Source organism: Impatiens glandulifera, chromosome 9, assembly GCF_907164915.1.
Source record: "Impatiens glandulifera chromosome 9, dImpGla2.1, whole genome shotgun sequence".
NCBI classification, from domain to species: Eukaryota; Viridiplantae; Streptophyta; class Magnoliopsida; order Ericales; family Balsaminaceae; genus Impatiens; species Impatiens glandulifera.
This window is the reverse complement of record NC_061870.1, coordinates 32,828,616-32,847,001: the sequence shown is the minus strand read 5'-3', so window position 1 is coordinate 32,847,001 and position 18,386 is coordinate 32,828,616. Positions and strand designations below refer to the sequence as shown.

General features: G+C 29.6%; 3 protein-coding genes and 1 long non-coding RNA gene across 4 annotated transcripts; 1 reads left to right on the top strand and 3 right to left on the bottom strand.

Annotated features, from left to right (window-relative positions):
- Nucleotides 1-2,236: 2,236 nt before the first annotated feature.
- Nucleotides 2,237-6,313, top strand: LOC124914934 (potassium transporter 1). The gene is made up of 9 exons (XM_047455567.1): nt 2,237-2,408; nt 2,828-3,071; nt 3,158-3,403; nt 3,801-3,851; nt 3,936-4,196; nt 4,298-4,350; nt 4,501-4,615; nt 4,703-4,957; nt 5,254-6,313. The coding sequence occupies exons 1-9, from the start codon at nt 2,358-2,360 to the stop codon at nt 6,231-6,233; spliced, it is 2,256 nt and encodes a 751-aa protein (XP_047311523.1). The 5' UTR covers nt 2,237-2,357; the 3' UTR covers nt 6,234-6,313.
- A 63-nt stretch (nt 6,314-6,376) lies between these two features.
- LOC124914935 lies at nt 6,377-6,782 on the bottom strand. Its single transcript, XR_007096836.1, has 2 exons — nt 6,636-6,782; nt 6,377-6,548 (listed from the first exon to the last, which is right to left on the bottom strand). It is a non-coding gene; the product is annotated as an uncharacterized LOC124914935 (long non-coding RNA).
- A 967-nt stretch (nt 6,783-7,749) lies between these two features.
- Nucleotides 7,750-9,498, bottom strand: LOC124914529 (zinc transporter 6, chloroplastic). Its single transcript, XM_047455104.1, has 2 exons — nt 8,631-9,498; nt 7,750-8,176 (listed from the first exon to the last, which is right to left on the bottom strand). Exons 1-2 carry the CDS (start codon nt 9,375-9,377, stop codon nt 7,862-7,864), a joined length of 1,062 nt encoding a protein of 353 aa, XP_047311060.1. The 5' UTR covers nt 9,378-9,498; the 3' UTR covers nt 7,750-7,861.
- A 2,779-nt stretch (nt 9,499-12,277) lies between these two features.
- On the bottom strand, nt 12,278-13,692 carry LOC124916281 (probable N-acetyltransferase HLS1). Its single transcript, XM_047457007.1, has 2 exons — nt 13,459-13,692; nt 12,278-13,365 (listed from the first exon to the last, which is right to left on the bottom strand). The coding sequence occupies exons 1-2, from the start codon at nt 13,690-13,692 to the stop codon at nt 12,328-12,330; spliced, it is 1,272 nt and encodes a 423-aa protein (XP_047312963.1). The 3' UTR covers nt 12,278-12,327.
- Nucleotides 13,693-18,386: the final 4,694 nt, after the last annotated feature.

Sequence of the window (18,386 nt, the reverse complement as noted above, 5' to 3'; positions counted from 1 at the left end):
ATCACTTGGGATTTTGGGTCCTTCTAAGTCCTACATGTCTATATATCATTAAATTGATTTGAATTAAGAGGAGAGATCAGTCATTTCTCTAATTAAATGGGGGTTTTTCTTCACCGTACATGAATCTACTTATCTAACCCCACCAATAATCACAATAAATCCTTCCTTATTCATTTACATATTTACCCTTAGATGAAAATTTGATAATAAATAATTCTCCAAAACACTAATATATTAGTAGGGTCTTAACAATTATATGTGATTCTCATTTGATTTGATTTGACATAATGTGTGCAGCTTCTTCCACCAATAATGCAAATCACACCCCCACATTAAATGGAAGAAAATATTATTATTAATAATAATATACCATTAATTAAGAAAATCGAATCATCTTATTATTAACTTATACTCAATTAGCATATTCGTTACATTTACTAATTTGATAATAAAGAATCAATATGATGGGTAAATTAATAAAGATCTAAATTTACTTAATTAAGATTGACAGTACTTTATTCATTTATTTATTGCTTATTCTTTAAGGCTATGTTTGTTAGAAGGTATAACACTTGTTTGGTTAGTTTGAATTTATATATACCTAATATTTAGGTATAAGTTATACCTTGAAACAAGTATAATATAGTACCTATTCAAACCAGTTATAAGAAGGTATTAAAATTTCAATTTATTTTTAATATTTTTTAATCCTATTTTTTTAATATTAACATTAATTTGTTTAATTAATTTTTCATTAAAGTTTAATTATTAAGATTTTATTATTTTTAATTTAATTTTATATTATATTTTTAAATAAACTTATTTTATCAATTTTAATATTTTTTTAAATAAACTTATTTTATCAATTTTAATATTTAAAATTTTAAATAATTTTTAATTTTATTTATTTTTACAAAAAAAAGTTAAACGTTTATTATTATTAATTATAATTATTATATGTTAATTCAATCATTTAAAAAAATATATATTATCATTCATATTTTAAACAAAATTATGAAATAATACTAAATATTTATTTTTATATATTATTATTAATTTAAAATAATAACATAATTAAATTATTATTTATTTATTTGATATAATATTAGTAATATTTAAAGTAATTATAATAAATTTTATATAATATTAAAATATCAAAAAGGTTAGTTAAAAATAATATTAAAAACATAATTAACAAAAATAAAAAAAAAAAATTATTCTTATACTTAAATTTTATACTATCTACCAAACAAAAAATTATAAATCTATATAATTTATATAATGTCTTATACTTCCAACCAAACAATAATAGTCTATATAAATTATACTCTCTTATACCTCCTTACAATTTATACCTCCTTATAGTTTATACCTAATATATTGTAGCTCGTACCAAACACAGCCTAAGTAAATAATATTTGTAAAAAGAAAAGGGTAATCTTGACTCTTGAGACCCGTCCATGATTTTCCACCATTTGCATTACTTGTGTGAAAAAAATACCATTAATTTGACTTTTGATCTAAAGTTACTTTTAAATTAAACCACTTAAAGAAGAAAAGGATCATTCAGTGTTTCCATTGTAAATTTTTCTAGCTGATTTCACGACTTTCACCAATAATTAATATATGTGGAATTATTTATTTTTCTCAAAAATAAAAAAAAATTATTGGATTAATTAATGTTCAACCTACTTCCTTCCCTTTTGGGACTACTCATACATACTTACATAGTACATACAACTATTTATAAAAAATTAATAAAATAATAATAAGTCTTTTCATTGCCATAATATAATCTGAATCTCTCACCATCACTCAATTATACAAGTTTGGTCGGAGAGAATATAAATTTAGATTAAACAAAATTATTTTTTTTAATAAATAAAAAAATAATAATAAACTTAAAAACTAGAAGAATTATCCTAATGTGTTTATATAAGGAAGAGAGTTAAAAAAAAATTATACACATATTATATATAAATTAATGACAAACAACGGATAAAGGTACATTAATATTTGATATAATTATATATGAGATTCTGATAATATTATTGTAAAAAAAGATAATTAACTTTTGTTAATTCTTACAACATAATCTTTTAAATTTAATAATTAAAAAATATATATATATTTTTATAAATATAGTCAAAGAGGCAAGAAAGAAAGAGAGAGAGCATTGAAGGTGTTTGTATAACTTCCTTAGGCACACACCACTTGCACTCTCTTTCTTTCATTCTGCTATTTCCTTCCTACATTCTTCATCAATATCGTTTCTTACTCTCTTTAATAAATTCTTCATCAATCCATCCTTTCTTCTGCTTGGAATTCCATTCAAGTTCGGCGAATTACTCTCTGCAATGGAACCGAAAACGTCTCTTCAATCCTCCGAAGATGGAGCTTCTCGAAAGGTACTCTGTCTTTTCTTGCGTCTTTCTCTATTTCCTTGTCTATCGAGGACGATACTCTTGCTTAAACTGTTACAACTACTGTATTATGATGTTTGAGCGTTTGCTTCTGCTTTCGCTTTTGATCTTCTCTTTATGGCGCTAATTTATGAGTAATATCTGTCTGATTGCTTTCACTTTCGAATTTCGAACTGTCATCTAGGGTTTTGAATTCAATGTTATAGTTTATAACAACTTTAAAGGAACATTTGTCATAATGTTTATCATTATACCTATAATTGTCGTCGGATTAATTAGTTTATTATGATAACTTTGATTAGGAATTAGGATCAAGTCAATTATTGATAAAATAGGTTTTGGATGCAAATTAGAGGATTATCTTATCAATAATGAATTCTGAATCCATTATTTAACTTGTTTAGAAATCGAAGAAAGGAGTTCGTGCCGGTGTGTTTACATTAGCTTATCAGAGTCTTGGAGTAGTTTATGGTGATCTCAGTACATCTCCACTTTATGTATACAAGACCACTTTCTCTGGCAAGCTGAGCCTCCATGAGGACGATGAGGAGATCTATGGAGTGCTTTCTTTCATTTTTTGGACTTTCACTCTCATTGCTCTTTTCAAATACATACTCATTGTTATGTCAGCTGATGATAATGGTGAAGGTAGATAATTTTTGTTTTCTTTGTCCAACACTCTCAATTACAAGATTTAGTTTGTATGGATATTAACTTAGGGCATCATAGTGCAGGTGGAACTTTTGCATTATACTCTCTGCTGTCTCGACATGCAAGGCTAAGCATACTGCCTAATCAACAAGATACAGATGAGACATTATCCTCGTATGGTCAAGAAACGTCGCCGGATACTTGGGAGAGCACTTTTCTTAAGTCTTTCTTTGAGAGGCATCCAAAGTTTTGCAAGGGGCTTCTGATATTTGTTTTGTTAGGAACGTCTATGACAATTACAGATGGCATGCTAACTCCTGCTATATCTGGTAAGTGGTAACCACCTTTTCTATTTATAGAGAGGAGATGAAACCAAGAGAATGAGATTCGAGCTAGATTTTATGCCTCTAGCCTAGGACTATATTCCCTTATATAGGACCTAAGTCACCTAACCTAACAACTTAATGACATATGTCACTAACTGAATATGAAAAGGAATTTAAGTTCTTACAATAGAGGACAATTGGCCTATATATTGTAATAATAACTGCTACATTTTTGTTTTACTAGATAACATATATACACCTAATTGTACATTTGGAATTTAAGTTCTTACAACTTATTGACATGTCACCTTTTCTGTTTTACTAGATAACATACACATTTTTTTTATCTTTTGCTTTTGTTTTTGACTATTTCTTACTTGAAGCCTTTTGTTTCTGGCAGTTCTTTCAGCTGTTTCAGGTGTTAAGATCAAATTCTCAGGGCTTCATGACAGTAAGAACTTGTACATCTTCCACATTTCCTAGCATTTTAAAAACATTTTCTTTTTATTAATTTCTTTTTCTTCTTTTCTTTCAGATTATGTTGTTGTTATCTCATGCATCATATTAGTGGGGCTTTTCTCGCTTCAGCATTACGGAACCCACCGAGTTGCATTCTTGTTTGCTCCTGTTGTCACAGCATGGCTTGTTTGTCTGAGCTCTATTGGCATTTATAACATTATTAAATGGAACACACAGATTTTCCAAGCACTTTCTCCTATCTACATGTTCAAATTCCTTAGGACAACAGGAATTGAAGGTTGGGTATCATTGGGAGGAGTTATTCTCTCAATCACAGGTATAGACAGACCTTCATACCTCTCTCGGTCTTTTGGCTAATAAGATCCAAGTGTAGGAATTTAGAAAAATCTTAATCTAGTATTGTTACCCTTTTTCCAGGTGTCGAAGCAATGTTTGCCAACTTGGGTCATTTCTCTACCTTGTCTATAAAGGTCATGCATCTTCTATCTATAGCTTCTTCCTTGACTTGGGAAACAACATAAAGAATACAATATTAAAATACCATTATATATTTTTTAACAAAAAATGTTAAAGCCTGCTTAATAATGCTTATCGAAAACATCTTTTGTTTTGCATTGCAGATAGCTTTCACATTTCTAGTATATCCGTGTCTTATTCTTGCATACTTGGGTGAGGCGGCATACCTGTCTAGACACCATGAAGATATTCAGAGTAGTTTCTACAAAGCCATCCCAGGTATATAATATATATATATATATATATGGTTTTGTTTTGCATTCAATAAGTTAATCTATTTACTCAAACGCCTTCTCTTGCATTCAGAACCGGTTTTCTGGCCAGTGTTCATCGTGGCCACTATGGCTGCTGTCATAGGAAGTCAGGCTGCAATATCTGCTACCTTCTCCATCATAAGCCAGTGCAGTGCATTAAGTTGTTTTCCCCGTGTAAAGATCATTCACACCTCAAGTAAAATATGCGGGCAGATATACATTCCAGACATCAATTGGATGCTTATGCTTCTATGCTTGGCTGTTACTATCGGTCTGGGAGACACAAATATGATAGGACATGCATACGGTATGAAACGAATTTATGAACTGTTCATTACTGGTTTTTATTTTACAAAAAGACCAAAAAATCAGTATACAAAATCCTGACCAATTCAACGGAACAAGTCATACAAGAAATGCAAAAGAATCTCCACTACTAACAATTTTTGTTACATTAGGCTAATGAGAGTTATATAGTTGAATGAATGTTCAAGACACGGTTTCTTAATCCAATTTTAAAAAATGGCATTAAGCCCATAATCAACATAAGTGTTTTCAAATGGGTATATCACTAAGTAGTATGATTTTTTGAACTTATTTCAGGTGTGGCTGTGGCATGGGTAATGTTGGTGACTACATGCCTAATGGCAATGGTGATGTTAATCGTGTGGAAGAAAAATCTCTTCTTGGTGCTTGCATTTCTGCTATTCTTCGGAACAGTTGAACTTCTTTACCTCTCAGCAACCTCATACAAAATCCCAGAAGGGGGCTGGGTACCACTGATAATGTCATCAATCTTCATGGCAATTATGTTTTTATGGAACTACGGCACATTAAAAAAGTACCAATTCGACATGGAGAACAAGGTATCAATGAGTAGGATACTCCTGTTGGGGCCGAGCCTAGGCATGGTTCGTGTGCCAGGAATCGGGCTGGTTTACACTAATCTGGTGAGTGGCATCCCATCAGTTTTCGGACATTTTGTGACAAACCTACCTGCTTTTCACCAAGTGGAAGTTTTTGTATGCGTAAAATCAATTCCGGTTCCTTATGTTAGCGAGAAGGAAAGATTTCTGATAAGCAGAGTTGGGCCAGAAGAGTATGCCATGTTCAGATCAATAGTTAGATATGGTTACAGGGACATGCTACAAGAGAATTATGATTTTGAAAACCGATTAGTTTCAGCAATCATACAATTTGTGGAAAGAGAAGGACAAGAACAAAGTGTTGAACCATATGATGGAGATTCTGGTAACATAACCCTAAGCTACCCGCATCACGAAGAGACGACGGTTCGGTCGATAATTGACTTCCAAGTAATGGTAATGGGCGAGAATGATTCGTTGGAAGGAGGGTGTGTACTGAAAGAGGAGTCTAGAAAGATTGTTAGAGCTAAAGAGAGCGGGATTGCTCATATTATTGGACATAGTCATGCGCAGGCAAAACAATCGTCGTCGATGTTGAAGAGGTTCGCCATTGATGTGGTGTATGCGTTCTTGACAAAGAACTGCAGAGGACCTGACGTGGGATTACATGTTCCTCATAGTTCTTTGCTTGAAGTAGGTATGGTTTATCATGTCTAATTTTATACCAACAAACCAACAAACAAAACAAAAGTAGATGTAGATTATAGAGATTTAGGAGAGAGGGAGAGTGAGCATACAAAATATTTCAAAATCCTCTTTGGGATTTAGACTTTTGATATAAAAATTATAGATTATAAAAATAAAGGTGAAACTCTTGTTGATTAATGAACTGGTCTAACAAGAAATTGAAATTGAAATAGTTTAGATGATTGTTTTAAGAAAGAGAAAGAAAGAAAGAAATGTGATCTACTTGGATCTCTGCCTCATCTTTCGGCGCTTCCTCTTCAATCTCCTCATGCGCTTCTTCTTCCACTGATAATGTTAAAAAATATATAAATCTTTAATGATCCAGTGGAGGAGGATTAAATGAATTGTTAGTTAGTTAGATTATTGAATTACCTTAGCCCTCATGATTGATCTTCACTTCTTCTTCTTCTTCTTTGGCTACTTTTGAGACTTCAGATTTAACAGCGCCCAAAATTGAGGCGCGTAACTCCGTATTTATATAAATACATTGAAACATAACCCTAGCTTTAGGGTTTGGGCCTTTTATTACTAGTACTTTTGTCAAATGGGTCTTTCACCCGTCGGGTACCCTAAACCCGACCTCATTGATTAATTATCTAAACGGGTTGGGAACCTGGGTTAAAGTCCGGGGCTTAAATCCGATGGACCGTTCCTTGAGATGAAAAGAGAGTTTTGTGGAAAAATATATTAATTTATTTTAAAACTATTTTATAAGATATTATTTTAGATAAAATAATATTTTAAAATATAATATAATTATATATATTAATAAATTTAATATCATTTTTTATTCAAACAAATTAATTCCTGCATTTCAAAATTATTTAGCCATATCATCGTTATCCTTCTCTCAATTTCATTATATTCTCCCCTTTCTCTCCAACTATCTCATAACTTGATTTACATCATTTTACTCTAAAACAGTTTCTCTTTTATCATTTTTATAATATTATAATATTTTGTCACATAAAAGAATGTCAAATTAAAAGGTTGGAATAAATTTATTTGTATTTATTACAAAAGGCAAACATGTAACTTAAAACTTTAAAGTAATTTTGGGGATAAAGCTTCTTTTTTTCTTTTCTTTTTTACAGTGAATGTCTTTTTTTTTTCTTTGATCTATAATTTTACATTTTGTTCACCAATTGAAAGAAAAAAAAAATACTTGAGTCCAAATTTAAACTGCGAGTATGAGATGGCTAGAGGGATTACAATCGCATATAAACACATTGGTAACCGAGTCACAAACAATTAACAATGTAGTTTTCATGGCACATAATTTCACTTGTTAGGTCAATTTTTAAATTTATTAACAATTTAAACAACTTATTAATAGGGAGGCCTTGCAAAAAAAAAGAAATGCATCATCTTCTATAATAAGTTTTTCTGTGACCTTAACCCCCGTATTTTATATTTTCTTTGGATGAGTAATTCTTATAGAAGAATATTTTGATTTTGTTATTTACGATGATGGGGAGTCATAAAATACATAAAATTATTAATGATAAATTAATTATCATTAACTACCCTTGTTCATTTCAATTGCTCAATCACATATATATAATGTATTTCTTTTTCAGTAGAAAAGGAAATTAAATTCAAGCCCATAGAGCAAGAACAGACATGGAAGTAGATCCTAGAACAAGGGCAACAAAAGATACCTTTTTAAGCATAGAATCTGAAGCCATCAACTTACTATGGAAGAAATCAAGTGCTATTAGGTCCACAAGGGCCATGTAAATAAGTATACCCGACGATAACGAACCCAACAACCCTTCCAAGATCAACGCGTTTGCGCTGCTGTCGTCGTAACCCGTCACCGAGAATATCGCCATTCCCAGCAATATTCCCATTGGCGTCGTCACCGAAAACATCAAACACATGTACAATGTAGTCTTGAACCCAAATCCCGCCTGTTTCACTCACCAATCAATCAATAATTATTATTTGTTTGTTGTAACAAACCACCAATTCTTCTAATCAATCATTTTACAAAATATATATACTCAAAGTCCATGTTTTGGGCTCTTTGGAAGAAACCAAATTGTAACCATTCATTGGATATTCAAATTATCAAGTAACTAATTCACCTAAAATGTTCTTTAGAGACTGTGTTTCTAACCCCCATTCGTGTATGTTGTTCATGGCAATCAAAGCTAAGGGTTTGTTCATGCTTTCAAGTAAGTGAAAATGACAGAGTTAGAACTCACAATCTACAGATTACTGATTATATTATTAGGGATAGGTTGATTGAGACAGGCATTGCTTAATTAGTATTGGTTTGTTTCACTTATGAGATTAAAAGCTTAGACTTTAATTGATTATGAAGAAAATTAACGAGATCATGTCAATGGCGTACGTACGTACCTGAGCGATGCATCCGCCGAGGCCCATCCCTTCGAAGATCTGGTGGAAGGAGAGGGCGGCTACAAGCGGCCGAATGGTACACTTGTTCTGAGACATCCCCATCGTCACCCCTATTATCACCGAATGGAATATTATCCCTATTTCCAACACTTGCGATACCAGCCTCTGCTTCATCTTCATCAGTTCCTCCGCATTCGTCAATTCCTCTCCCGATTCTTCCGCTACAATCGCAATCGCTGATTCCTTCGCACTCTTACACACTATCTCCAATTCCTCGTTCGCGTCAATTCGTTCGTATCTATCGTGAGATTTACCAGTACTTTTACCGCTGCTATGACCGTGGCTATGGCTGTTTCCTTGACCGTCGACGTGCGAGGTAGCGGCGAGGTCTACCATAAGAGCGGTTAAGACGCCGATTAAGGTAATGAGGCCGGAGAAGGGGAAATCCTTCCACGGATGTCGAGAAGCAACCTGACAGTTACCTAGGGCGCCAAATGCATCAGGAAGGACATGAACAAGTGATGTAGAGAGAATGACTCCAGCAGCGAAGCATTTAATGATGAGTAAAGCCTTATCGTATGCTTGTTTTCCATGGAAGAACTTGGAAAGGAGTACCGGCAACGTTATACCGACAACGCTGGTGAAGAAGATGAAGAAAATCGATACGAGCTTGAGATTCGAAGCGGCTTGCCCATCCCTGCACGCCAGCGCCCTAGCCGCGTCAACAAGGCAAGACGAAGACATCATCGTGTCGCCGGAGAAGAAGATTCAGTTCAGTTGCGATTCAACAAGCTTACTATAGTCATCAAGCTTTAAGTTCATCATCAATGGCGTGGACCCCACTAATCTCTTAATTTCGAGTTGAGACTACATCATAATCCCACTTCCCTCACTTTTTTTTTTTTTTTTTTTTTTTCTTTTTTATCATAGACCTTTTCTTTTTTAGAAAGAAAAAGAATATATAGTTATATCAGGTTTTCAAAATTTCTAACTGCCATAATATTGTTTATAAATTCAGTTCAAAAGGTTAACAATCCTTTATAATAACTGAATATAAAAAATAAAATACAAAATTTATAAAAATAAAAACAATCGCGGCTTATTATAAATAATAATAATAATAATTTAGGTATTAATATGTGGTTGTCCATTATTACGTACTATATATATGAGATGGATGACGACTAGGATTTCCTCTATAGAAAAAAGAAAGTCTTGCCCCCTACTATTTATTCATTAATTTCGGAAACTCATTTAATTGGATACAAGTCTATAAATATGTACATTTTTTTATTATTATTATTTTATTTTCAGATTTAATTCAAAGTAGTAGACGATTAATTATGGCACAATTATGGGTTCCGTGTAAAACGGGTATAAAATTTGTTGGGCCTTAATGATTTTCAAATATGGGCCAAATTAAACTTTATCACAAGAAGGCTGAATATTTTGGTCCAGAAAGCTCTGTACTGGACCATGTCCAAATATTTCATACTGTATCAGCTAGAAATTATTTAAAAATTGTCATTAATCATGGATAATTAGATTTTTTTGATTATTTTAGAGGGTGGAAAAAGAAAATGAAATTTCGTTCACACGGCCTAGTTGATTTAAAATAAATTTATTAAATGGAGATTTAATTTTGTTCCGAGTCATTTTGAATATGATTGATTGACAGTGTAATTTTCTCTCAATTAATTAAAGTAACAATTTGTATTCTTTTGCAAATAAAAACTTAAAAATATTATTAAGGGGATTGGTTTAGGGTCCACCAACACTTAAATAAAAAAGAAACTGCACTATAATCTTAAAGTTATAGTACTGGCTTTATTTGGACAAAGGCTAATAATAAATTCTTTTTATTCTTCTACTTTTTAAACTCCACTCACTAATTCCTTCTTTCTTTCATTTTTATTAATTATTAGTTGATGTCTAATGATATTAAACTAACTAAGATATTCTTTCCTTTTTCCTTCAAGTTCTTGTCTTTTGAAATTGGAATGACAATTAATTGTTGTTTTTATTTAATAAGCTAGTTTTCTTAATTAATTATAAATTCGAATTCACGATTTAGCGAATAGACATATGACACTCTTTAATTAGATTTTAATCGAATATTTGATAGAAAAGTATTATAAATATATTGAAAAAAATGCAGACAACTTTGAGGATCAATAAAAGTCATAGATTCTTCCGTTGGTCTCATCACAATTATTGGATATAGTTTTAATTTATTCTCATACAACATAAAATATAATTGATTGAGAATCTTGTATTTAAATTAATTAACCTATGATCGTTATGATGTAGATGAATTAATTAAAGAATAATTGTTATTGATTTGTTGTATGAGGAGAGGATGGTCAAGATTTATTGAAGAAGTGCGAAATGATGTACATCACACGTTTCTCTTTTACAAAGGGACGAAGCTCATTCACTCCATATATACAGTCAAAAAAAAAAATTAAAAAACTAATAAATTATCTTAAGCATATGATGAATGATAACTGGTGTGACCTAATATTTTAATATATATGCGCCGCTTAATCCAACGAATAAGAATAATATATATTTCAAATAAAAAATCATGATTTCATCCATATCATGATCATCCTCTCCACATTGTACATCAGCTAGTTAATTTAATTAAATTAAATTATAGATCTGTAAGACCAATTAATCAAAATGTTTTTTTTAAGAAGAAAGTTATTGTCAGTCTTTGGGTTAAAAAAAGCTAAACAAAGCTAAGAGTTTTTATGTTTATAAAAACTCAACAATAATTAAACATTTCTCTCTTTTATTAATCACTACTTAATTCATTAACAAAATACAAAATTATCATATATTTTTTTTAAAATAAAATAAAGTATTTTATTATTATATTATAAGTTTTTTTTTATCAAAAATAATTTATTTTCTCAAAATCAACTAAACTCAACATTATTCCAATAATTTGTATTTATTCTAATAAACATGTGCCCAATAAAATTTAAGATTTAAGTTCTATTTGGTTTGGATATTTAAATAACTCAACATAATCAAACATTATTTTACTCCGTTTCTTCCTCATCAAATCAATCAATTCATTAATTAATACTAAAATTATTCTTTTCATTATTTTTTAAATAACTTAAACCGAAACATAGTCTCTGTGTTTTAAATTAAGAAAGAACATGAGCATGGAAGAATACTAATATAAGGCAAGGATAAACGACAAATAAAGAGAGCATTGAATAAATGTTGTTTTGTCCTAGCTAATCAATTATTTAAGAATAGTACTACTACTACTGTTAAACAAACACACTTACACTTGAAAGCAACAACCTACGATAAAAACACAAATCTCGCAGCCATGGCCCTCTCACCAACCTAGAACTTTTAATTTTTTTAATACACTAAAAAATAATTCAAGTGATAATAATTTTTTTCACTAAATTAAAAGTAATTCCAATATATTTGTATGTGATCACTATTTCAAATCAAATTATTAATTTTCTTTTGTTTTTTTATTTAGAAAAGGAGTATAATCTAATCTAATCATTAAGTGGTATAATATGTTTTTTTTAAAGGACAATATATGCTATTAATTAAAAGAAAATTAGAAGCAAGTTTCAACTTTGAAATAGTCTATAAGTTTGAATCCGAAATTACATTAGTTAATTAGACTTGAAATAAGTGAAATAACATGCCATGTTTTTCACACCTCTCTTGGATCTACAAAAAGACCTCTTTTCGACCGTACACTTGTTGTCAATTGTTGCAATGATCTAATCCTCGTTCCTTCTTCTTCTTCATCATCATCTTCATCTTCTCCAGCCATCTTCAATGACTTTATGCACCACAAGTCCTCCGACCCAGAAAGCAGCTTCCAATGAGGTACATGGAATCTAAATCCCTCCATTCGTTCAACTTCCGTCACTATAGCCTTACAATCACCTTTTTCCCTAGCCACATTACTTACAAATCTAAACAGGGCTCGCACCAGCTTCCCCGACCCCCGACCTCTAACATACAACCCATAAACAAAATAGAACCCAAAATTGTCTGAGAAATCGGGCATTTCTTGAACATTTAAACAAGGAAATGCCCAATTCATCAACCTCGAACTTCTAGAGTATACAAAGCAAGGAAACGTCACTCCCTCTGCTCTCAACTTATACACATCCCCACCATTCCATACACTCAGCATAGCCCAACTCTCAGGCATGTCGGATTCATCTCTAAACTCGCCTGAAAACGGCACGTGACCTCTCCTCCTCCGGTAAGAAACCCACGTGCCCAAACTCAGCTTGTGATTTAGTACTCTGTCTATGTCGTGTGGGAAAAAATCAGTCGTCCCCATATATTTTCGGTAGAGAAACTCTGCTTTCTCCGGCTTTAACATCGATATTTCAACCCCTGATCTTCTTCCGGCGGATGCTACGGGAGCGGCCGGGTTGACAGGCTGGACGAGGATTAATGGAGATTTGAATATAGTGTAACCTAGACGGTCTATGAAGAGGTTAAGAGAGGGTTTGTTGTGTTTATCGGTCGCCATGTAGGCGTAATGAACTTGGTTATCAGTAAACCATTGTTCCATATGGCGAACCAAGGTCGTGGCAATACCTCCCCGGCGGGAAAGAGGCACCACTCTCAGCCCTAGGACGTAACCAACTGTGGCTAAGCAATCGCAAAGGGTGACTAGCTTGATCGTGCCCTGTATAATCCCGACTATCTCGTTATCCACTTCGGCAACCTAAACAAAACAAAACATACAGCAACGATCAAAAAACAGGAAATCAAATAGAATTTACAAAATTAGTATGAATGAAATGAATGAATGAATTACGAGCATGTTGTGGAAAGGGGTGTTGCGGATTCTGCAAATGGGATCGCCTAAAGTGTCCATGAAGAAACACATTTTCCCTTCTGATCCTACTTGACATCTTTTTTCAAGTTCTTCCACCCCTGTTTTGTCTCTCTGCCCATTGTAGCTTCTTACGTTAATCTTCTCCAACATTAGTACGAATCTTCTAGACAGAGAGAGAAGAACAATATGCATGCAAGTCATAATGTTCTTCATGGGTATTTATATAAGTAATTTGGAAAAAAGAGAACAAAGATCAAAGGCATATATTCACATTTTATTTATTTGAAAAAAATAAATAGTGGGGAATGTTAATGTTGATCAACAGAGAACCTACTTACCTAGAGCTCACACACTTACATTATAAAATATAGTAGACAAAAGGTGGTTTAATAATAATACAGCCAATTAATATTGTTTTGTCTTTCAAAAAAAAATTAGGAGTTCAATTTTTTAGTAAAAATATTTTAAATTAAAGTAGAGTCATCATATCCTAACAATGTATAAAATATACATGTGAAGATATACTATTTTTATGATTTTGTTTCATTAAAAATTCTTTTATAAACAAAATTTAATCATAGGTCTTGGATTTAAAAAAACATAATTATTTAAAAAATAATGATCTTAAATAATAAAAAAATTATTATAAAAAGAGGTAAACAAATAATATTAATATATAATGATAAAATAAAAATTAGTAATTTAAATAAATAAATAATGAACTAGTTTTATGATTTTTTTTTTCATATTTTATTTGGCTGAAATGAAAAGAATAACCACCTTAGGTTAGGCTAGGTTGCACGCTTATATAATTAGTTAAGTAGCGGTTGGCCGAACCCGATTCGTGGTTACCCTTTCTCTAATCTACAACATTAATTTTGTATTATAATATTAATCATGATATTCTTTATTTTGTATAATCTAATAATAAATTATATATAGTCTTTAATTTGTTCTTCTTCGTCTTCATGATATCACTAACGGACACGTATGCCGCTGAGCTTATAATTATAGCTTTTGATTTAACTAATCATTCACTAGTACAAGTTAAGTTTATTTAATTAAAAATTATTTATATGTTATTCATTAAGTACAGGTATTAGGAAATTTTATTTTATTATTAAATTAACCAATAATATTATTGTTCAACCTTTTTAATTATTTTATAAATATTCTCAATCTCAAAATCAAAATAACTTTTTAAAAGTTAGTAATTAAATTACTTATCTTTTTTTATTATTTATTTATCATATTTCTAAAGTTTAATTCACAATATAATCTATAAATTATATATTCCTTAAACAATTGAAACAGTTTTATACTAAACAAAAGAATTACTTTAATTTTAATTTAAAATATTTTCTACTATAATCGTGATAAAATAAAATAAAAAATTAAATAAGATTAATTAAAAAAATTATCCTAAGGTAAATGCAAATTAAAAGAAAAAAATAAATATGAATAAACCTAGTAATTAAGTCCCTGAGCTAGGAGGGCAGACTCATCTAAGGACAACTCATTTAATCTTTTTAAGCTAAACAAAATCATGTTTTTTAATTAAATCTTAATGTATTTTTATTTATTTTTATAAATTATTAACATACAATTATTATTTATCTAAAATTATTGTACGGTAAGTAAGCGATGTAAGAAATATATAAAAAAATATATATATTTTTGACTGTGGGACTAGGGCAGCCAAATGTCGTGACTACCTCTGTAAATTATGCATACATCTAAGTTTTATAAACAAGAATACGGATTCTAATTAATCCATTTTCAAATAATTAGCTCAATCATTTAATTGTGTTCAAATTTCTTAATTAATCTGAAACCAAAAAACTTCTTAATCGTGGCTATATAAAAAAATTTACTACAAAGGGATTAATTAAGAAGATAACAAAACTATGTATAATGTATGCATGGTTCTAATTAAGTAGTACTAATTGGGACCTTTATTGATTGTTCACACATTTTTGTAAGACTGCATGTCGGTTACTTTGGAAAAAGATAAGGTTAATTATGTCAATAATAATAAATATTATTATTATTATTTTAAAATGTGAGTGTTCGTGGAGGCGGAGGAGATGTGGTGTCGTCACAACTAATTAATATCATATAGTTTTGTTATTCTCTTTATAAATATTAATTAGTAATAAATAAATCACAAACATGTAGCATATTAATACAACACAAGAATGTACGTATATATGGATGGATTATCGACAGAACATATTTTAATGACCTCCTTTTAGATCATTAATTGGTTAGAAATATGATAATCTTAATTAACAAGGAATTATGACTTTAAAGCATCATGCAGTTATATACGTATATATATTATTCATGAGAGCTAAAATTATTAAATTCATGAATTTTATTTTAAGGGTAATGATATGTCAGAGAATTTTTTATTATTATTTTTTTATTTTAATTTTAATGTTGATGATCAATTACACTACCTACGACAGTAACCTAATACACGAATTGATTTTTAAAATTTTACGATTTTAAGTTCGGTTAAATAAATGCTTACGATTTTAAATTTACGATAATAAGATTTTACGAATTTATAAATAATTTTAATTTTATGATTTTATAAATTTTATGTTTAAAAATTAAATTTATATTTAAAATTTAAAAATAAAGTTATTATTTATTCAAATAAATAAATTAATATAATTAATTTTATAGATATATATTTTTTACAGTATTATTTATTTATTATTATTTAATTAATTTTATATTTAAATATATATATAGTTTTAAATTTGATTAAATATAAAATACTTAATTATATATATATATAAATAATAATAATAATAATATATTTTTCCAAAAATATATATATAATAATATAACTATTATTTTTCAAATTAAACTTTATTTTATAAGTTTATAATTAGTTATTTTTAAATTATATATATAGTATAATGGGCCGAATTTTGTTTAATACATATTGGGCCTTCCTTGTATAACAACTTGGGTTCTTAAAGTTGCAATTACGGCCCAAGATTGAAATTATATTAATGAAATATATTTCATGTTTGAAATATATATAATAATAAATTATTTCATTCAATGCAGATTTTAAACATATTTAAGATCAAGTTTTCAATATGAAGGTTTTGATTTTTTTTAACAGTTGTAGTGATATTCTTCAATAAAATATTATAGATGAATAAATCTTAGAATGTCTTTATAATCATATAGAATTAGAATTGAAATTAGGGTTCAATTTTAATTTTTAGATGATAGGGTGTTTAAGATTGATAATGGAAATTTAAATTAGAATGTCAAACTAAATTAAATTAGTGTCTTTTTTATAATTTTTAATTCTAATATTTTTATTAAAAATTTTAATTTTAATTTTTTTTTTCTATATTTGTTAAACAAAAATATATTATGATTTTATCATTACAACCCGTAACCATGTTAAACCAATAGCATTTACTTTTAATTTAAAAAGTTAAAATGTCGAACCTATATTTTTTTTAAAAAATTAGCAAGTGACTATTTTGAACTAATATTTAAAATAAAAAAAAATTAACAAGTTATATGTCGAACCGATATTATTATTATTATTTTTTTAATTTAGAAAGTTAACATGTCGAACCGATATATTTTTTTTAATTTAGAAAGTTAAAATGCTGAACTAATATTTTTCTTAATTTAGTAAATTAATATGTCGAACCGATATTTATTTCTTTATGAGCAGTATCCTGATCTCTTTGAATCCTAAAAAGAATATCTCTCAACAAAAAAACTCTTATTTTTGAAGTACTTAATAGGTTATGTCAAACAAATATCTTAATAATATAGATAATATATATTCAAATTGTTTTTATTGTATTATTTTTTTCAAGCGTAGCAATTGGAATCTAATCACAGATGGCATCGCGAATCGCGGTAGTGACTGAACCACCACTTCTTGATCCGTTCTTTCTAGCTCCGGAAAGACTTACTTGATTTGAGGAGAAATCATTTTCTTTCTATATTGATTGTTTTGACGGTAAAATCTGAGTTCTACACAGGAAGGTTTAGATGTCAATCTCTAGACGATTGCTTTTGAAGCATCTGGTATTGTTTTGCCATTAAGTTATCCTTATCCTTTCTGGAGCCACAGACGGCGAATTCCTAGGCGATTTTCCGCCGCTTCGCGAAGAGTAGGTCACAATTTTCATTCAATGTTTAAATTTAATTATTCCAATTATACTCATCTCAATTTTGTTGGCATCTTGACTTCATACAAGTAGACTTTTTGACATGTGTTTCAAGACGGACGATCATTACATTGATATTTAAGCGCAAGACTAAGTATTTCAAACGTGAAGATATTGATGAATGTGACGTGAAAAAAAAAATCAAGAATAAATTAAAGTGAACAATGAAGACCGTGCATATATAATTGGGCATGAATGATAAATCTACAAAAAGATAACAAAATCATTACTCAATATGAAAGCCTAGCTAGAGAAATGATAATACTGTTGCCGCTTGAGTTAGGTGAATTGAAGAAGAGTCAACGCTTATTAAATTTTGTTGGCTTATGATGACTTCGTTCATATTATGTTTTGAGTAAATAAATGTTGGTGTTTGGTTTCTTGTATAAGGACCACAACCTTGATTTAATTTCCTTATATTTTTGTCTGATTGTAACATATGTGTACGCATGGTTTTTGTTTTTTTTTGTTACATGCAACAATTCTTTGTATATGCTTGAGAAATTACCATATGCATATATATATATATGATCTCTAGTTACTTTAGTTCTAAATGAAGTATTTCTTTAATATATATATAAATAAATAAACAAACAATCATTCTAAAGTTTCATATAAGATCAATACATTTGACATATAAGATTAATTAGGATAGGATAATACTTAAGATTATCCTATTCTCAT